Source organism: Micromesistius poutassou (genome assembly GCF_964030765.1).
Source record: "Micromesistius poutassou genome assembly, chromosome: 5".
In the NCBI taxonomy this organism is placed as follows: Eukaryota; Metazoa; Chordata; class Actinopteri; order Gadiformes; family Gadidae; genus Micromesistius; species Micromesistius poutassou.
Genome location: NC_140275.1, coordinates 8,586,565 through 8,607,919, shown reverse-complemented (window position 1 = coordinate 8,607,919; position 21,355 = coordinate 8,586,565). Strand labels below are relative to the sequence as shown.

The window sequence follows — 21,355 nt, the reverse complement described above, 5'->3', positions numbered from 1 at the left end:
ATTACGAAATAGATGACGACATACAACAATTTGTGACAAAGCATGACTCATCTCGCATGCCAGACCGAAGCTCTGACGGATCTGTCTGTTATCGAGGCCGTTGGAATACTGATAGAGCTGGTGACGTGCGTTACCTCTCAGAGGCGCTGCCCTCAGTTCAGCGCTAGAGGGCGCCACACCGTAGCCCGCAGCCCTGTTGTCAGTTTGGGGATTAGTAGATTGTAATATCGCGATATTATTATAGCACGCTATTCAGTGTGATTGGATAGTTTGTGGATGTTATTCTAGGGTTTGGGTATTCTTATTTTATTATGATCATTATGTTGTCATGATTATTATTATATTAACATGATCACTTTTATCAGACCATTATATATGAATATTGTACGATCGTTATATTATCATGATTATTATATTAACGTGATTATTAGAATAACCTGATTATTATTATATTATCGTTATTATTATTGATTAGTATTAATATATTATCATGATAATTATTATTTGATGATGAATATTATTCTGATAGTATCATTATTATTCTATAACGAAAACAATTATTTATGATTTATCATGATCAAACTTCTTATATTATCCTGATTATTGTACTTTCCTGTTTATTATTCTATACATTCTATAAAAGCTATTAGTACATTGGACAGGGGCCTCTGAATATGTGTTTTCCTTGGATTTTGGCACAAGGGATTATAACATCTGATCCTGTGTATTAATGAAAAGAAATTAAAGTCTGGTTAATCTGTTGATATAAAACATCTGTTAATCTGTTCGACCAGACCGTTTTTAAAATCTACAGCCATCTGTATATATCTATACCCTAATCTGAAATGAATACATGAATAAAAATGCCATTATTGCAAATTCAGAAAATTTAAATAGCTAAACATGAAGAATAAACGCTATAAGAATGAACGTTAAATATTGTGGGTTCAGTTCAGCTTTACCAGCGGCGACGGAAGGAGCGGGAAGAGCAGAACAAACCGGCGCCAAACCGAGCCGCTCGAGGACACCGGAAGAGCAGAACAAAACCGGCGCCAAACCGAACCGCTCGAGCGCTTTACGGAGTGAAACCAAAGTCCTTCTAGGCCTCTGGTTAGTTGCTAACAAAGTTAGCATCGAGCACCGAGACGCTCAGAACTGTTCGCTGAATCAAACTGATATTATCTTATTTTATAATGTCGGTAAAATGAAGAGCATAGAAGACATTACAAACCAGAGGGCTTCCGAGAGCTGTGAGTGGGCCGTCGACACGAGATAAACAAGAAGCATAGAACTACAACCGTCCGAAGACAGAGTGCTCTGATTGGACACTAGAAAGGACAGGTAGCACCTGATTGGTCGAGGGGGTTTAAATGTGGCTGCTATAAATTAAGACATGACGTAGATGGGGAATAAGATTCAAGATTAGTTGACCTTAATAAACACTACTAGTTCAATCCAGACTCACTAATATAAAAAAAAAAATACATCCTCATGCCAACAACTCTGCAGAGATCATAAGGAAAATAACTGAAAGTATATTACCAGGTATAAAAAGAGTATTTTATTTATATACATAGGCACACATATATACATGTAAAAGTGCCTGGAGACATTTGCTGTGCGTGAATTTAACTACATCTAAAACCCAAAAGTGTAACATGTGTGCATGATCGACCATAAATATTTGAAAGAGCTAAATACTGTAGTGTTGAGAAACGTCCTCAGTAGGCCGGTAATACTGTAACCATGGTAACGAAACATGAACTTTATCTTGAAAGAAAGTCAAACAGTGATATAATACGACAGTAAATACAAGTTAAAAGTGTCCATCAAAATACCGCAGCTGACAGACAAGAGGTTGATTCAACCGAAGAGCACCAGCAGAGGTCCTCTTCAGACTCTGGCCCTGGTCTTCAGACTCTGGCCCTGGTCTTCAGACTCTGGCCCTGGTCTTCAGACTCTGGCCCTGGTCTTCAGAATCTGGTCCTGGTCTTCAGAATCTGGTCCTGGTCTTCAGACTGGCCCTGGTCCTCTGGGTCTGGTTCTCTGGGTCTGGTCCTCTGGGTCTGGTCCTCTGGGTCTGGTCCTCTGGGTCTGGTCCTCTGGGTCTGGTCCTGGTCCTATAGGTCTGGTCCTCTGGGTCTGGTTCTCTGGGTCTGGTCCTCTGGGTCTGGTTCTCTGGGTCTGGTCCTCTGGGTCTGGTCCTCTGGGTCTGGTCCTGGTCCTATAGGTCTGGTCCTCTGGGTCTGGTCCTCAGGGTCTGAGCGAGGGTGAGGGTGAGCGAGGCCAGCTGGGAGGTCAAATGTCAAACATTGCTGGTCTTAGTCTTAGCCTTGCCTCCTCCCGAGGGGCCGGCTTTGACCTCAGACTTCCTGCCCGGTGAGCCTGGACAGGAAGTGGAGTGTTTAGCCCCTGACTGGCTGCTGCTGCTGCTGTTGTTGTTGTGGTTGTTGATGTTCCCGCTCAGAGACTCCATGATGGACCTGAAAGCTCCGAACGGCCGCTTGCCCTCAGACCCGCCCGTGGGAGTCCTCTCTTTCCCATGATGCACCTTGGCGGCCCCGGCCTCCTGCGGGGCGGGGGTCTCGTGGAAGGTGACCCGGAGCTTCAGGCTGTGGGGGGGCTTGCGGCGCGACGAGGGCGACTTCAGGGCACTCTTGGGGCTGGTGGCCTTCTGGTCCTGGTCCGCGGCCTCGGGGCCCTGGGGGTCCTGGGGGGCCGCCCCCCCTCCGCCGTCCTCCGCCGCCAGCGGCAGGCGGTGCGGGGGGTCCGGCCGCGGGTGGGGGGGGGCCTTGCCCTCCTCCGGGGGGTAGCCGTCAGAGTCGGACTCCGACAGCGAGCGCTGCATCAGCTGCTTCAGCCGGGCCAGCTTCAGCTCCCTCCGCTCTGCGGGGGGGCCGGGCCGCCGGGCGCCGCCGCCGTCGGGGCCGCCGGCCGTGGGGGGTCGCCCGCCGGGACACGCCTCCAGGGGGTCCTTCCCCAGGAGGCCCAGCACCGAGACCGGAGCCACGCCCCCCTGGCGCACCACCCAATGACCTTCCTCGGGAGTCCCCTCCGCAGTGAGGGTCATCTCAGGCCACGCCCCCAGCGAGGGCTGATGGGAGCTGTACCACAGAGGGAGGAAAACATGTTCCGGTGTTTATGTGGCGCGTTGATGAGCTGTTACCTAGGAGATGTGCTTGATCTAGGTGATGTGGTTACCTAGGAGATGTGGTTACCTAGGAGAAGTGCTGTGATCTAGGAAATGTGCTGTGATCTAGGAGATGTTGTTACCTAGGAGATGTGGTGTTGTTTAAGAGATTTGGTTACCTAGGAGACGATGTGTTTGGGTCTAGTATTCTGTGCATTTGGTTCTGTAGCGCCAATCGCTCTGAGGCCTGTCTGCAACACAACACAAAGAATACACCGTCACAACGTATACAGGCTTCTAGAATACACCGTCACAACGTATACAGGCTTCTAGAATACACCGTCACCCAGTATAAAGGCTTCTAGAATACACCGTCACCCCGTATCTACACCGTCCCCCAGTATCAGAAGTGATTTACGGCCGGTTCTAGTAATTGGTTGATTGGCGACTCACTCGTTAAGCTGCTTCGTGAGTTTGACCACCTGGGAGGCCAAGGACATGCAGGTTTCCACGACGACCAGGTAACGTGCGCAGGTGGTGTGTCCCTGTCGCTCGGCACATTGGGAGGGCCGCTCTCCCTGCAGGTTCAGCACCGTCACGTTGGAGCCGTACTCCACCAGCGTCTGGAGAGACACCGCCGTTACTCACCTGGAGCCTCACCTGGAGACTGGGGCCTCACCTGGAGGCTGGAGACTGGAGCCTCACCTGGAGACTGGAGCCTCACCTGGAGGCTGGAGCCTCACCTGGAGGCTGGGGCCTCACCTGGAGGCTGGAGCCTCACCTGGAGGCCGGACTGTGTGTGTGTGTGTGTGTGTGTGCGTGCGTACCTGGAGGCAGGTGAGGTGTCCGTGCTGGGCCGCTATGTGGACGGCAGTGTTCCCCTGCTGGTCGACCTCGTCCAGAGAGATGGCCTGCTCCTGCATGAACTGCAGTAACCATAGCAACACCTTTTCCTGCAGCACACACACACACACACACATTCAGGAACAACGGTGCCAGGATAACCTAAGTGGCATAACATGTGGCATAACATGTGTAGGACAAAGCCCGGCGCGGCAGAGACCTGTCCGTGGCGGCCAGCGTAGTGGATCAGGCTGGGGTGGTCCCGACTGCAGCTCAGCTCGGCTATCGCCTCCGTCTCGCTCACCATCCACCGCACACACTCCAGGTGGCCGTGCTACACACACACACACACACACACAGAGGTGGTCTATTTATTCTGTATATATTCTGTCATTGATTCCAGAGGCAGAATGAGAGCATGTTATGACGGTATACGGTGGTCAGCTCAGCCACAGTGACGGCGACCCGGGAGCGCTGGGGGGGGGGGGACCGTGGACGTACCTTGACCCCCAGGCCTGCGGGGGTGAGCTGCTGGGCGTTGCGGTCGTTGAGGCCGTCCTCCCCCATCAGCGAGGTGAGGTGCTGCAGGCAGTCCGTGTGGCCCTGCGCCGCCGACAGGTGCAGCAGGTTGTTGCCCTCCTCGTCCCGGATCAACTCCAGGTTGTCCGCTGCCAGGTGGGGCTGGGTGGAGGAGAGGGAGAGGGGGTGGAGGAGAGGGAGAGGGAGAGGGGGTGGAGGAGAGGGAGAGGGGGTGGAGGAGAGGGAGAGGGGGTGGAGGAGAGGGAGAGAGGTGGAGGAGAGGGGGTGAAGGAGAGGGAGAGGGGGTGGAGGAGAGGGAGAGGGGTGGGGGGTGGAGGAGAGGGAGGGAGAGGGGGTGGAGGAGAGGGAGAGGGGGTGGAGGAGAGGGAGAGGGGTGGAGGAGAGGGAGGGAGAGGGGGTGGAGGAGAGGGAGAGGGGGTGGAGGAGAGGGGGTGGAGGAGAGGGAGAGGGGGTGGAGGAGGAGAGGGGGTGGAGGAGAGGGAGAGGGGTGGGGGAGAGGGGGTGGAGGAGAGGGAGAGGGTGTGGAGGAGAGGGAGAGGGGTGGAGGAGAGGGAGAGGGGGTGGGGGAGAGGGGGTGGAGGAGGAGAGGGAGAGAGGTGGAGGAGTGGTCACTAGAAGTGTCAATCTTTCATATTTCATACCTTATTATTTTTAATATTCTAATTATATATATATATATTCAAATGCTCAAATTAAGTATATTATTAATACTTAGTGTACCTATACACTGTATGCACAGGCTTATGCAGGACAATGCCGCTATTGAACGTTGTGTCCATTAGAGGGCAATCTAAACCAACATGAACTATTTATGTGGTGATGGAGAGCACTGACTCAGGGCTCAGTGGGTTCAAACTAATGAAAGTTCTCTTCAGAATCCTCAGACTAAGACCGATCAACGCCTCCCTTTGATGACGGTGGGATGTGCCCCTCTCCTTTAAGCACCACTCCACACTCCATATCTCCATGCACGGCTTTACCGCTAGTGATGTGAATGGGCGATTCATAACGTCTGAACCGATTTAATGACGAACGACGATGACATATGGGATTAATCGGTGAAATACAACATCTGTGCCTCTGTTCATGATGAGGTCACGATGCCTCTCTGGTGAGGTCATGCCTCCATGATGACGTCATACTCACCAGCAGGGAGATCTGTCCCTCTCGGATGATGTTGATGATGTTCTGGTTCTTCTTGGTCTCCTCGTCCACCTCCCCCCCTCCTCCTCCTCTGGCTGTAACTCCGGCCCCTGGCCTCCCGGGGCCCCCAGCAGAGGGCCAGGGCCTGGCAGCGGAGCTCCCGGCGGGGGGGAACAGGAGGCCAGCGCTGCCGACGGGCTCCAGCCCCGCCTTGTGGCCGCTCTCTGGGTACACTCTGGCTGAGAGCAGCTTGTCTGGAGGAGGGACGGGGAGACCATGAGGACGGGTTAGGACAGGTAAGCCTCAGCCCAATACCCCATGTTTCAATATGAACTAAAGCTCAATTAATGAAGTGAAATGAAGTTAATATCGTTATTATTTTGTTCCAACACCAAGTTTCATCCGTTGTGAAGCCTGAGTATTTCTTCCCAGGAGGTAAGGCAGGGTGAGGAACACTGAGGTCTGACCCTGAGGTCTGACCCTAACCCTGAGGGATCAGCTCCAGTGTGTGGACTGACCTGGGTCGGAGAAGGAAGACAGGGAGGCAGAGCAGCTGAGCAGCCCAGCGGAGGAGAGCTCTCTGTGGGCCGCGGAGGCTGTGGACAGCCCCTGGACCTGGAGGTGGTCTGGATCCATGGACTTGGACTTCTTCAGGTCTGACCACTTGACTGGAGACATCATGGAGTACTGCACACACACATAGTCAAATCAACACACACACACACACACACACACACACACTTATTTTTGAGTTTGAAAATGTTATGCATTTATTCAGCATTTCTTTGTAACAGAACTTTGAAATTTCCCCTTGAAAAAATTGACAAAAGGTTAAAAAATAAAATGTTCAAATCGAAATGTGACCCAAAAATCGAAATCACAATCAAAATGTTATTAAATGCACAGACCAAACACACACACACACACACCCACCCACCCACACCCACACACCCACCCACCCACACCCACACACACCCCCCTACCTGGTTGTAGCCGGCCAGGCTGAGGGCCTCGTGGTGCTGCAGGCCGGGCCCCGGGCGCCGGGCCCCGTGCTTGCGGTCCAGGGTGCCCCCCAGGCCGGAGGTGGGGGGGGGCCGCGGGGCGGGGGGCCGTGGCAGCGTGGAGGCCTGCTGGCTGCTCTTGAGGTACGGGACGTCCAGGATCTCGTCCATGTCCAGGTCGTAGTGCTCCAGCTCCCCCAGCAGGGCGGGGCCCACGGGGGGAGGGGGGGCTGCCTCCGGGGGCGGGGCCGCCGCCGCCGCCGCCGCCGCCCCCCGCCCACCCTGACCGTCCGAGGAGGGGGGGGCGTGGCCGGGTTTGTCGGGCTCCTCCTTGGTTTCTCCGAGGGCCGCGTCCGGACTCCCGGGGGGGCCCCGCTGGCTGCCGGGGCCCTCGGGGGTCCCGGGGGCCTTCCCCTCGGAGTCGCTGTGGGGGTTCTCCGGCTGGTGCTTCAGCGGGGAGACCCGCTTCACGGGGCGGAACTTGCTGTGGACCTCAGAGAGGCCTGCGGGTTTGACCCCCACTCCCACGCCGTGGGGCGGGCCCGAGCGGCTCCAGGTGACGGGGGCCGCTGTGGAGCAGAGGGCAGGTTAGCTTAGCATCATACAGGCTAGCTTAGCATCGTCCAGGTTAGCTTAGCATCATACAGTTTAGCTTAGCATCACCCAGGCTAGCTTAGCATCATACAGGCTAGCTTAGCATCATCCAGGTTAGCTTAGCATCATACAGGCTAGCTTAGCATCATACAGGTTAGCTTAGCATCATCCAGGTTAGCTTAGCATCATCCAGGTTAGCTTAGCATCATACAGGCTAGCTTAGCATCATCCAGGCTAGATTAGCATCATACAGGCTAGCTTAGCATCATCCAGGTTAGCTTAGCATCATACAGGCTAGCTTAGCATCATCCAGGTTAGCTTAGCATCATCCAGGTTAGCTTACCAGGAGCTAGGTGGGGAGGAGGTGATTACCAGGAGCTAGGTGGGGAGGAGGTGATTACCAGGAGCTAGGTGGGGAGGAGGTGATTACCAGGAGCTAGGTGGGGAGGAGGTAATTACCAGGAGCTAGGTGGGGAGGAGGTGATTACCAGGAGCTAGGTGGGGAGGAGGTGATTACCAGGAGTTAGGTGGGGAGGAGGTGATTACCAGGAGCTAGGTGGGGAGGAGGTGATTACCAGGAGCTAGGTGGGGAGGAGGTGATTACCAGGAGCTAGGTGGGGAGGAGGTGATTACCAGGAGCTAGGTGGGGAGGAGGTGATTACCTGCTCTCTCCTCTCCCAGGACATCAGATCTTCGGGACAACTCTGGAATGTTCTTGGCGGACGGAACAGAATACTGGAGGAGGAGGAGGAGGGGTAGAGGGGTGGAGGAGAGGAAGAGTGGCAGCAGAGGAAGAGAGCAGGCTATTCAAACTGGCTGTGATGCAGACCCTGTGAATGAGGTGAAACCAGCACGGGCGTCACAGCCAATCAGACTTCAACTACTGAGGAGGCTGAAGGACGTGGTCTGAAGGAGTGTTGTTTTAGAACACATCAACAACTCGTTCCTCGTATCCTCAGAAGATGCCTTCTGAAACATCACTAAGCAAACTGTGTTTAACATGAAGCTGTTCAGAATGAGTGGTTTGTTGATTAGGTATTAACACACTCTAGAGTGTTCCTCACATGGAGCTGAACTCACCACAGCATCGTCTGAGAAGTCGATCTCATCCAAGTCCAGATATTCAGGAGCTTCCATCTTGATACACCATCATCAGCCGACCACCACCCTACCTGGAAACACCTGGAAACACCTGGAACCCACAACACATCTCCCCTGAAACACATGGAGACCCAACAATACTTCTACCTGGAAACAACACCCCCTACCTGCTCCTTAATGACCTGTCTCTGTACTGTCTAACCCCTACTTGCTCCTTAATGACCTGTCTCTGTACTGTCTAACCCCTACCTGCTCCTTAATGACCTGTCTCTGTACTGTCTAACCCCTACCTGCTCCTTAGTGACCTGTCTCTGTACTGTCTAACCCCTACCTGCTCCTTAATGACCTGTCTCTGTACTGTCTAACCCCTACCTGCTCCTTAATGACCTGTCTCTGTACTGTCTAACCCCTACCTGCTCCTTAATGACCTGTCTCTGTACTGTCTAACCCCTACCTGCTCCTTAATGACCTGTCTCTGTACTGTCTAACCCCTACCTGCTCCTTAATGACCTGTCTCTGTACTGTCTCACCCCTACCTGCTCCTTAATGACCTGTCTCTGTACTGTCTAACCCCTACCTGCTCCTTAATGACCTGTCTCTGTACTGTCTAACCCCTACCTGCTCCTTAATGACCTGTCTCTGTACTGTCTAACCCCTACCTGCTCCTTAATGACCTGTCTCTGTACTGTCTAACCCCTACCTGCTCCTTAATGACCTGTCTCTGTACTGTCTAACCCCTACCTGCTCCTTAATGACCTGTCTCTGTACTGTCTAACCCCTACCTGCTCCTTAATGACCTGTCTCTGTACTGTCTAACCCCTACCTGCTCCTTAATGACCTGTCTCTGTACTGTCTAACCCCTACCTGCTCCTTAATGACCTGTCTCTGTACTGTCTAACCCCTACCTGCTCCTTAATGACCTGTCTCTGTATTCACTGTAGGTCGCTTTAGATTCTGCTTTGTAATTAAGATAGTTCTACGACTAGTAAATGACTAGTCAAGCTAACTAGTAACACTACCAGTGACTGTCTCTCCCGGTAAGGGGATCCGCCGACAGCCTTGAGACACAAACTCTACAGCTGAGCCGAGAGACACCAGACGGCTAGCTCTCCACTAGCCTGTTAGCAGCTCCAACACACTTAACAGCAGCCCGGGTCTCGACCCGCAGTGACCCGGTCCCGGTAACCGGGCTGCGCTCTGAGTCTAGCCTAGGTATACGGCGGTGACCCTACCTGGGGAGAGCGGAGGGTGAGGTCAGCCAGGTGGGTTAGCGGAGGAGCTGACAGAGAGAGCTAACAGACATCCAGCTGTTTTTTTTCTCCCTGTCTTGGAAATCACAAAGGCGGACCGAATGCCGCGCAGGCGCAGCTCTGCGCCCCTACTGTACCGGAGTGTCATTGCCGCCCCTACTGTACCGGAGAGGCATTACCGCCCCTACTGTCATTACCGCCCTATTCTACCGGAATGTCATTACCGCCCCCTACTGTACCTGATTTTCATTACCGCCCCTACTGTTATTACTACTGTACCAGTGTCATTATCGCCCCTACTGTTATTTCTACTGTACCGGAGTGTCATTACCGCCCCTACTGTTATTACTACTGTACCTGATTTTCATTACTGCCCCTACTGTTATTACTATACTGTTACTACTAAATACTACTGTTATTTGTTTATCTCTGAATCATGAAATGTGGAGTTATCTGCTTTTGCCCCAAAAAAATACTTTTAAGATAAACATTATAAACATTACTCAAAGCAACCCAATTGCAGTTAAATTTTTATTACCTGTAATGCACAATAAAAAAACATGATTTATGAAAATGTATTAAAACTGATGGCAGTAAAGCAGTTTGATTAGGTGGTGTGAGTTAACGGCTAGCCTAGGCTATATACAGGCAGGGTGAATATTATGTGATTATACAGTTTCACGCTTCTATGACTATACAGTATGAATATACAATAAGACAGCTTTGGACCCAATAATCAAGAATGTGTTCTCCTAGTGGTCGTTGCCCACTACAGCAACTATATGTGGAAATTGTGTTTTATGTTGCACATTGTTATCTATTAATCGATCAATCATCTCGCTCTATCAATCATCTCTCTCTCTCTCCCTCCATCTATCAATCATCTCTCTCTCTCTCCATCTATCAATCATCTCTCTCTCTCTCCATCTATCAATCTTCTCTCTCTCTCTCCATCTATCAATCATCTCTCTCTCTCTCTCCATCTATCAATCATCTCTCTCTCTCTCCATCTATCAATCATCTCTCTCTCCCTCCATCTATCAATCATCTCTCTCTCCCTCCATCTATCAATCATCTCTCTCTTTCTCCCCCTCTCTCTCTCTCTCCCTCCATCTATCAATCATCTCTCTCTCTCTCTCTCTCTCTCCATCTATCAATCATCTCTCTCTTTCTCTCCCCCTCCCTCTCTCTCTCTCTGTCAATCAGTCTATTGTTCACATCACTTATATTTATTTATGGCGTATAAATCAGTACAGAAAGACAGAGACAGAGAGAAGCTTCCAGAAGGAGCCCGGGGAGGAGGGCTTGTTTGGGAGCCCCGGTGCTCTGGAGGGCCGGTCTGACTCCGCCCACCTCTGACTACCTGGAACACAGCCAGCACGTTACTGTTAGTACATCATTATACATATTACATATTACTGTTAGTACATCATTATACATATTACATATTACTGTTAGTACATCATTATACATATTACATATTACTGTTAGTACATCATTATACATATTACATATTACTGTTAGTACACTTATATCATTATATATACTACATATTACTGTTAGTACATCATTATACATATTAGATATTACTATTAGTACACTTATATCATTATACATATTACATATTACTGTTAGTACATCATTATACATATTACATATTACTGTTAGTACACTTATATCATTATATATACTACATATTACTGTTAGTACATCATTATACATATTACATATTACTATTAGTACACTTATATCATTATACATATTACATATTACTGTTAGTACATCATTATACATATTACATATTACTATTAGTACACTTATATCATTATACATATTACTGTTAGTACATCATTATACATATTACATATTACTGTTAGTACACTTATATCATTATATATACTACATCTTACTGTTAGTACATCATTATACATATTACATATTACTATTAGTACACTTATATCATTATACATACTACATATTACTGTTAGTACATCATTATATATACTACATATTACTGTTAGTACACTTATATCATTATACATATTACATATTACTGTTAGTACATCATTATACATATTACATATTACTATTAGTACACTTATATCATTATATATACTACATATTACTGTTAGTACATCATTATACATATTACATATTACTGTTAGTACATTTACATCATTATATATACTACATATTACTGTTAGTACAGTTATATCATTATACATATTACATATTACTGTTAGTACATCATTATACATATTACATATTACTATTAGTACACTTATATCATTATACATATTACATATTACTGTTAGTACATTTATATCATTATACATATTACATATTACTGTTAGTACATCATTATACATATTACATATTACTGTTAGTACACTTATATCATTATATATATTACATATTACTGTTAGTACATCATTATACATATTACATATTACTGTTAGTACACTTATATCATTATATATATTACATATTACTGTTAGTACATCATTATACATATTACATATTACTGTTAGTACATTTATATCATTATATATACTACATATTACTATTAGTACATTTACATCATTATATATATTACATATTACTGTTAGTACATCATTATACATATTACATATTACTGTTAGTACACTTATATCATTATATATATTACATATTACTAATAGTACATTTACATCATTATATATATATTACATATTACTATTAGTACACTTATATCATTATACATATTACATATTACTGTTAGTACATTTACATCATTATATATATTACATATTACTATTAGTACACTTACATCATTATATATTATACATTACTGTTAGTACATTTATATCATTATATATATTACATATTACTATTAACACATCTATATCATTATATGTATAATGTATCACTATTAGTACATTTATATCATTATATATTATAAATTACTGTTAGTACATCTATATCAAAGAGAGAGAGCAAGGTAGAGAGGTAGAGAGAGTGAGAGAGAGGTAGAGGTAGTGAGAGAGAGAGGTAGAGAGAGGTAGCGAGGTAGAGAGAGAGGTAGAGGTAGAGAGAGGTAGAGAGGTAGAGAAAGGTAGAGAGAGGTAGAGAGAGATAGAGAGAGGTAGAGAGAGAGGTAGAGGTAGAGAGAGGTAGAGGTAGAGGTAGAGAGAGAGAGAGAGAGAGAGAGGTAGAGGTAGAGGTAGAGAGAGAGATAGGAAGAGGTAGAGAGAGAGGTAGAGAGAGTGAGAGAGAGGTAGAGAGAGAGAGGTAGAGGTAGAGAGAGAGAGAGGAAGAGGTAGAGAGAGTGAGAGAGAGGTAGAGAGAGAGGTAGAGAGAGAGAGGTAGAGAGAGAGAGAGAGAGGTAGAGAGAGAGAGAGAGGTAGAGAGAGAGAGGTAGAGAGAGAGAGGTAGAGAGAGAGAGGTAGAGAGAGAGAGAGAGAGAGAGGTAGAGAGAGATAGAGAGAGGTAGAGGTAGAGAGAGAGGTAGAGAGAGGTAGACAGCGAGAGAGAGAGAGGTAGAGAGAGAGGTAGAGAGAGGTAGAGAGGTAGAGGTAGAGAGAGGTAGAGAGGTAGAGGTAGAGAGGTAGAGAGAGGTAGAGAGGTAGAGAGAGGTAGAGAGAGGTAGAGAGGTAGAGAGAGGTAGAGAGAGGTAGAGGTAGAGAGAGGTAGAGAGAGGTAGAGGTAGAGAGAGGTAGAGGTAGAGAGAGAGAGGTAGAGAGAGAGGTAGAGGTAGAGAGAGAGAGGTAGAGAGAGAGGTAGAGGTAGAGAGAGAGAGGTAGAGAGAGAGGTAGAGGTAGAGAGAGAGAGAGGTAAAGAGAGGTAGAGAGAGAGAGGTAGAGAGAGGTAGAGAGAGAGAGGTAGAGAGAGGTAGAGAGAGGTAGAGAGGTAGAGGTAGAGAGAGGTAGAGAGGTAGAGGTAGAGAGGTAGAGAGAGGTAGAGAGAGGTAGAGAGAGGTAGAGGTAGAGAGAGGTAGAGAGAGGTAGAGGTAGAGAGAGGTAGAGGTAGAGAGAGAGAGGTAGAGAGAGAGGTAGAGGTAGAGAGAGAGAGAGGTAGAGAGAGGTAAAGAGAGGTAGAGAGGTAGAGGTAGAGAGGTAGAGAGAGGTAGAGAGAGGTAGAGGTAGAGAGAAGTAGAGGTAGAGGTAGAGAGAGAGAGGTAGAGAGAGAGGTAGAGGTAGAGAGAGAGAGAGGTAGAGAGAGGTAGAGAGAGAGAGAGAGGTAGAGAGAGGTAGAGAGAGAGAGGTAGAGAGAGGTAGAGGTAGAGTCCTCACGAGGCCAGCCTGCAGTCAGTCATCTCCACGGCCGTCCCGCTGTAGGTCACGTCGCAGCGCGCCACGTTGTTACTGTAGTCGGACTCCGAGACGCTCTGAGTCGGGTTCACCGTCACCTGAATAATACAGCAAGGTACTGTAATACTACTGTAATATACTGTAATACTACTGTAATGTACTGTAATATACTGTTATACTACTGTAATGTACTGTAATACTACTGTTAGACTACTGTAATACTACTGTAATATACTGTAATACTACTGTAATATACTGTAATACTACTGTCAGACTACTGTAATGTACTGTAATACTACTGTAATATACTGTAATACTACTGTTAGACTACTGTAATGTACTGTAATACTACTGTAATATACTGTAATACTACTGTTAGACTACTGTAATGTACTGTAATACTACTGTAATACTACTGTAATATACTACCCTGGAAATCCTCTGGAAGTTCTCGCGAGAGCACAATTTGAATTTGCTCAGCGAGTCACTCTGGGAACGAGCAATAAACTCACTCCCCGATTCCCCTGGCCCAGAGCATTAACCAATCACATCGGTGTATCTGGTATAGGCGGGGCCAAAAGCTTTACTGTTTTACCGATTGGATACGGCAAGAGTCGTATCTATTGGTGAGCTCCGCTGGTCTGGATATGTCACCCCTTGTATTCTTCTGATTGGTCGTAGTGTTATCCAATTGCGTTCAGTGATATTTTCAAATGCATGCTTGGCTCCGCCCCTCGAGTTGGGCCGTTTTCATCACTCGTTGCCAGACCCTGCAGCTCTCTAGATGTGAGTCTGGATCTCCAGGCTAGTAATATACTGTAATACTACTGTAATATACTGTAATACTACTGTAATACTACTGTAACACTACTGTAATACTACTGTAATATACTGTAACACTACTGTAATACTACTGTAATATACTGTAATACTACTGTTATACTACTGTAGAGTATATATATAGAGGGTGTCTCCGTGGTAACCGGCACTAGAAAGAGGGTGTCTCCATGGTAACAGGAGGCACATAGAAGGTGTCTCCATGGTAACGGGCGATAGACAGAGGCCTGCTCACCTTGAGGACGTATTTCCCGGGTAAAACGTCCGTAACGTCGATCCACTGGCAGTCGATGTCAGCGTTGTACGTATCATAGCAACCAGGACTCAGGCCCTGCAGTCATTTACACATTTTTTATATTATATGTAAATTCATATTCACATTCATGTGTGTGTGTGTACCTATGTGTGTGTGAGTATTTGTGTGTGTGTGTGTGTGTACCAATGTGTGTGTGTGTGTGTGTGTGTACTAGTGTGTGTGTGTGTGTGTACCTGTGTGTGTGTGTGTGTGTGTGTGTGTGTGTGTGTACCTGTGTGTGTGAGGTGCAGGCGTAGTGTCGGTGGTGTCCGGGGTCACATGACGTGTCCTCCAGACAGAAGCTGGCCTTGTGGCCCGCGGCAACGCGGAGCCCCGCCCCCCTCCGGGACTCCGCCCCCCCCCGGGGCCCCGCCCCTTCGTCCAGAAGCTCGTAGTGACTGAACGCATCCATGCTGTGGAAGTGGCTGAGAAGAGGGCGGAGTTAGAGAACACCACCCTACGTATAGAGGGCGGAGTTAAAGAACACCACCCTACATATAGAGGGCGTGGTTAGAGAACACCACCCTACATATAGAGGGTGGAGTTAAAGAACACCACCCTACATATAGAGGGCGGAGTTAAAGAACACCAGCCTACATATAGAGGGTGGAGTTAAAGAACACCACCCTACATATAGAGGGCGGAGTTAAAGAACACCAGCCTACATATAGAGGGCGGAGTTAGAGAACACCACCCTACGTATAGAGGGAGGAGTTAGAGAACACCACCCTACGTATAGAGGGCGGAGTTAGAGAACACCACCCTACATATAGAGCGCAGCAGTGCCCTTTGTTAACAGCTCTGGTTCCGGAAGTTAATTTCCCCATTAATTTTCTCCCGTTGACTTTTCGTAAAAATCGTTTAATCGTTACATGAAGAGTTTTAAGCCTGGAACCAAACCAATTGTTCGTCAAGGTAGTCATGACCATAAAACATTTGTTTTATTTGTTTTAAAAATGTATAATTTTTGAAAACTGAAGAAAAGGCGAAGGTACGAAGGTGTGAAGAGTGAAGGAACTACTCATCCCATAAACCATTGCAAACTTTTTTTGCGAGCTCCACCAATCAAAGACGTTGTGTTACACTTTAGGATTGTGGGTAGTGTAGTAGTAGTAGGCGGTTTCACATCGCGAATAAAACGTGTTTTTTCTAAAAACTAGAAGACGTCTTTAACGTGTGGCTTCTACAGGAGCATATACCATCGTTTCACAACAGTGGTTACGACATTATGGCTTTTTATCAAAACCTCTATGGAGGTCCAGACCCTCCAGACCCTCCAGACCCTCCAGGCCCTCCAGGGTCCAGACCCTCCAGACCCTCCAGACCCTCCAGGTCCAGACCCTCCAGACCCTCCAGACCCCCCAGACCCCCCGGGACCCACCGGTGACAGCTGTGCCACTCCCAGGCGTAGCGCGGCTTGCTGGGCAGGAAGTCGGCCGTTCCCTGGTTCTTGACGCGCTGAGGGAACCTCAGCAGCACCCGGGTCTCGTAGTCCTTTGCGTGCTGAGCGGAACTGGAGACAGTACATCACATTAGATCAGATTAGACTTCCTGTATCGGACTCCCTGACTTCCTGTACAGGACTTCCTGTCTGTCCTGCGGTCAGACCTGGCCAGGCAGCCCTCCTCGGCGGAGCAGCGGAGGCTGTACATGGGCAGCCTCTGGACGTAGCTGGAGGCCTGGATGAGGTAGGGGTCAGGAACCAGGTCAGGGAGCCCTAGAGGTAGAGGTCAGAGGTCAGAGGTCAGGGGTCAGGGGTCAGGAACCAGGTCAGGGAGCCCTAGAGGGACAACATAGAGTAGAGGTCAGGGGTCAGAGGTCAGAGGTAGGGGTCAGGAACCAGGTCAGGGAGCCCTAGAGACACAGCACGGAGTAGAGGTCAGGGGTCAGAGAGACCTAGAGGAATAGAGAGGTAACTAGTGTTAGTCTTACCGTGTTGCTGGTAACTAGTGGTAACTAGTGTTAGTCTAGTTAGGGTTAGGGTCTAACTGAACAGACCTACTACGGTCGAAACGGTCGAAAATGGAATAAAATCACTGGGAGCAGCAGCGACAGAGCGGTTTACTTTTTCTTATTATTTTACTAGTGTTAGTCTAACCGTGTTGGTGGTCACTACTACCTAGTGGTAACTAGTGTTAGTCTTACGGTAAGACTAACACTAGTAACCAAGTTACCACCAACTAGGTAATAAAAAGACTAGTTAACACTGTTAAATAGTCTTTTTCTTACCTAGTTGGTGGTAACTTGGTAAATAGTGTTAGTCTTACCGTAAGAGCTAGTTACCAGTTACTAGTCTTACCGTCCTAGTCTTACCGTGTTGGTGGTAACTAGTGTTAACTAGTCCGAGTCTTGTCCTAGTCTTACCGTCCTAGTCTTACCGTGTTGGTGGTAACTAGTGTTAACTAGTCCGAGTCTTACCGTATTGGTGGTAGCGGGTCCCGTACCCGGGTCTCCAGCGGTTCCCGGGCCGGTAGTAGGAGTTGTAGTAGTTGTAGTAGGGGTGGTAGTTGGCCGCTTTGTACGGGTTGTTGTAGGGGTCGTCCCCGACCATCCCGTCCGCCGGGCGCACCGGGACCGGCTCTCCGGTACTATCTGTTCCACTTGGCCGGTGTTGACGCGCGGCGCGTAATTGCGCGGAGCTGCTGGCCGCGGGGACCCGAGGAGCGGCCGGCGGAGTCCCGGAGGACTGCGTCTCGTTGCTAAGGAACACCAGGTCATCTCGCCGCGGGCCGGAGCCGGGAGGTCGCCTACCGGGCGGTCGGTACTGAGCGCCGTGACTCAGGATCCGGTGAACCTGTCCGTTGTGACGCCACGTCAGTCCCCGCCGCGGCGCACCTGCCGCCCGCGAGCCGTCCTGCGCCGCGCCGGGGCGCAGAGCCGCGCAAAGAAAACACAAGCGCGTCACCAGCCACGGGAGCGCGCGGAGGGAGAAAAACCCCTTCATGGTGGAGAACCAGTTGGTCAATAGAGAGAAGAACCAGTCGGTCAATGGAGAGGAGGAGGACTGAGAAGAACCTCTACCTGAAGGTCTGAGGGGGCTGAGGGGGCGTCACCGGGGGGAGGGGGGCGTTCACAACGCGCTATGAGGGGAGGGGGGGGAGGGGAGAGTCACCCTCATTCACCTGCAGGTATGAAAGTGATGAACAATCAGTTTGACAGACCATTAGGTCACTGATAGTATAATGTGTAGTATTGATACCCGTATCATTGAATCGCCTCTAAATTAAAATAACATGCGAGAGGTTGTGAATGAGAGCCTGTGAATGAGGTTTCTCCGTTTCAAAACCCTGAAATGTGTCCGTGTGTGTAGAGCTCCAGACTAACCCCGGGGGTCAGAGCCCCGGGGAGGGTACCCCTGTGGGTCGGGGCTATCATACTGCCGTACTTAAACCCTAATTAGCAGTACAAAATATCCCATATAATATACAGCTCAATAAAGCCTCTATGGTTCCATAAAACATAAACACTTCTCATGCGGTGGTACACGTGCCTTGCTCTGCCCACTGAGCTACAGGGAGTAGAACCTAGGCCTGGGCGATACGGCTGAAAGACATATCACGATATAACTCGATCATATTGATCGATATAGATAACTATTGATAATTTTAATGACCTAAAAATACTAGGAATTACCATGCTGGATTTAAACACTTACTGTTTAACATTTAATACGACCTTCCACTGTTCCCCTAACCCTTCGGCGTTAGTGCCTTGCTCTACGCACTGAGCTACAGGGAGTAGAACCCCTAACCCTTCGGCGTTAGTGCCTTGCTCTGCCCACTGAGTCACAGGGAGTAGAACCCCTAACCCTTCGGCGTTAGTGCCTTGCTCTGCCCACTGAGTCACACAGGGAGTAGAACCCCTAACCCTTCGGCGTTAGTGCCTTGCTCTGCCCACTGAGCTACAGGGAGTAGAACCCCTAACCCTTCGGCGTTAGTGCCTTGCTCTGCCCACTGAGTCACACAGGGAGTAGAACCCCTAACCCTTCGGCGTTAGTGCCTTGCTCTGCCCACTGAGCTACAGGGAGTAGAACCCCGCCCTAACCCCTGTTCGTTAAAGGCCTGCTAATGACTTTCATCTGCTGTCGGTTCTCGTTAAAAGGATTCATTGAGTCCAAAGGTCAGAGAACAAAGATCTCATTTTACACTGAATGGTTTTGGATTTACATTTTATAGGACTCCTAATGGTTTCAGCGTTTATGAACAGTAACTGAATAGTCACCAATAGTTAATACCAAAGGTTCGTCCAGCCCAGCCCACCACAATCCCTGGTAGATTCACCACACATCTACGTCGTATAGTCCACACAACGTTGACAGCTGATCCGACCCGATCAGAGAAAGATAACCGGCAGCTTTTGGCCTGTTTTCCCAAACGTCGATGAGGCAGCAGAGTTTAGTTTAGGTGGGAGCGTGTTGAGGTAGCTTTTGAGCTTTTTGTAGAGTTTGGGGGTGCTAGGTAGAGGTTTACGTAGGATAGGTTCAGATGTTTAAGTGAGCTGGGTTTAGAGGTTTAAGTGAGCTAGGTTAAAATATTTGAGTAAGATAGGTTTAGAGGTTTACGTATACGTAAACCTCTAAACCTATCTTACCTATCCTATAGGATAGGTTTAGATGTTTAAGTGAGCTAGGTTTAGAGGTCTCAGTGAGCTGGTTTAGGGGTCTCAGTGAGCTGGTTTAGACGTCTCAGTGAGCTGGTTTAGGGGTCTCAGTGAGCTGGTTTAGGGGTCTCAGTGAGCTGGTTTAGGGGTCTCAGTGAGCTGGTTTAGGGGTGGTCTCAGTGAGCTGGGTGATGTGTTTAGCTCGGCGCTGCGAGGCCCTCTGACGGCCGGTCTCTGATCCAGATGTTTAATTAAACGTGTTTCCATAGGATGTTAAAAAGCAGACTTCTCACGAACGTCAGCCGCTAACGCGACGCAGACCGCCGGGCTAACGGTAGCAGCAGCAGCAGGTGCCCCCCCCTGCCCCCAACCCCCCCCCCCCCCTCCTCCTCCTCCCACTCAAGGCGACCGAGCTGAACAAAGGCCCGTTTTATAGCGTTTGTTTTTATAACATCGGTATAAAGATCAAAGTGGGGCCTTAATTGTCAACTCCCCCCTGGTCGGCCATCTTGTTTCCAATGAGAAGCAGCTGCTGCTGACGGAGCGAAGAACGACCTGACGGAAACACCACCTTCCTGTGTGTGTGTGTGTGTGTGTGTGTGTGTGTGTGTGTGTGTGTCCTTGAAGAGTCTGCTGACAAAAAAGTTATATGGGAGAGAGTGGAGCTGTCCTGGTTTGGCCTGCTTACCCAGCCTGTCTTAGCCCTGGTTTGGCCTGCTTACCCAGCCTGTCTTAGCCCTGGTTTGGCCTGCTTACCCAGCCTGTCTTGTTGTAGCCTGGTTTGGCCTGCTTACGTAGACCCGTGTGTAGCCTGGGTCTCTTTGCCTTCACACTGTGGACGCGTGGATCCAGTTGTTGTATGTAATCTGGTATAATCTGGTATGAACCAGATTACATTACAGAGAAGACAAACATTCAAACATATAGCCAGTAAATCATAAAATGTTACACTAGGTCCAGTCAAGTATAACATATCTATTGCTTCTTCCCATAACCACACCAAATAAATGTGTTCCTAACAGCCTACTGTGTATAAATGAATTATAACAATTGCATATCCTGTAAATAACCGCGTTCTAACGGAGGGCCTTCTGCTGCCCCCTTGTGTCACAGGCGAGAACTGCATCTTCTGGCGCGTTAGGCGACGGGGCAAAGAGAAAAGTTAAAGGTTTTCTTTAAGTTAAGGGTGACTGTTATTTTTGGATGCAGGTTTTTGTTTATTAGAAGAAAAAAGAAGAAGTTATAAAAATAGATAGAGGTTGGGCAGAATAATTTTAGTTTCAAAGCATTCATAGCATTCTGGCTAGCCTACAAATAGCAAAATAAAGGAGAGAAACAACAGAAATAAACAGAAAACAATAAGAATCAAAGCATCCCAACTAAAACATAACACAATTATTGTTGTATTAGTGCTATAATTTCTTATGGATTAAACAATTATTAATAACAGTTATCCCACCAAATCACCATTCACACACAAACTGCCCATTTAAACTTGTTGTTTAAACTTGTTGTTTAAACTTGTGTCTGAAGTCAAACCAGAGAGACGACGTTCTGGTGTCACGTTTAAACAGCTCCCACCACCACAAGGAATGTCACAAATATCACAACTCTCTGCTCGCTGTCGCACACACAGCCACAACACAACAAAGCACAACGCTGCTGGGGAAAAAAAATAGTAGACAATAAAATAAAAGTGTGAATTGATTTGAATTATAAAAATCTTTGGTCTC

General features: G+C 48.2%; 2 protein-coding genes across 2 annotated transcripts; both read right to left on the bottom strand.

Moving 5' to 3' along the window:
* Positions 1-1,555: 1,555 nt before the first annotated feature.
* Positions 1,556-9,683, bottom strand: sncaip (synuclein, alpha interacting protein). The gene is made up of 12 exons (XM_084467687.1): positions 9,585-9,683; positions 8,332-8,443; positions 7,914-7,986; positions 6,640-7,226; positions 6,175-6,343; positions 5,660-5,910; positions 4,475-4,654; positions 4,194-4,307; positions 3,958-4,083; positions 3,584-3,753; positions 3,310-3,381; positions 1,556-3,104 (listed from the first exon to the last, which is right to left on the bottom strand). The coding sequence occupies exons 2-12, from the start codon at positions 8,386-8,388 to the stop codon at positions 2,306-2,308; spliced, it is 2,598 nt and encodes an 865-aa protein (XP_084323813.1). The 5' UTR covers positions 8,389-8,443; positions 9,585-9,683; the 3' UTR covers positions 1,556-2,305.
* A 4,186-nt stretch (positions 9,684-13,869) lies between these two features.
* Positions 13,870-17,967, bottom strand: lox (lysyl oxidase; the record flags this gene model as incomplete). Its single annotated transcript, XM_084468956.1, has 6 exons — positions 13,870-13,989; positions 14,964-15,059; positions 15,256-15,448; positions 16,405-16,536; positions 16,632-16,740; positions 17,442-17,967. The coding sequence occupies 6 exons, from the start codon at positions 17,965-17,967 to the stop codon at positions 13,870-13,872; spliced, it is 1,176 nt and encodes a 391-aa protein (XP_084325082.1).
* Between the last annotated feature and the right edge of the window lie 3,388 nt (positions 17,968-21,355).

Bases quoted from the DNA above. Each gene is read 5' to 3' on its own strand.
- sncaip (XM_084467687.1), bottom strand. From the start codon at position 8,388: ATGGAAGCTCCTGAATATCTGGACTTGGATGAGATCGACTTCTCAGAC. The intron at 6,344-6,639 runs GTAGGGGGGTGT...GTGTGTGTGCAG, and splicing joins GCCTGGCCGGCTACAACCAG to TACTCCATGATGTCTCCAGT. The intron at 4,308-4,474 runs GTACGTCCACGG...GTGTGTGTGTAG, and splicing joins CCGCAGGCCTGGGGGTCAAG to CACGGCCACCTGGAGTGTGT.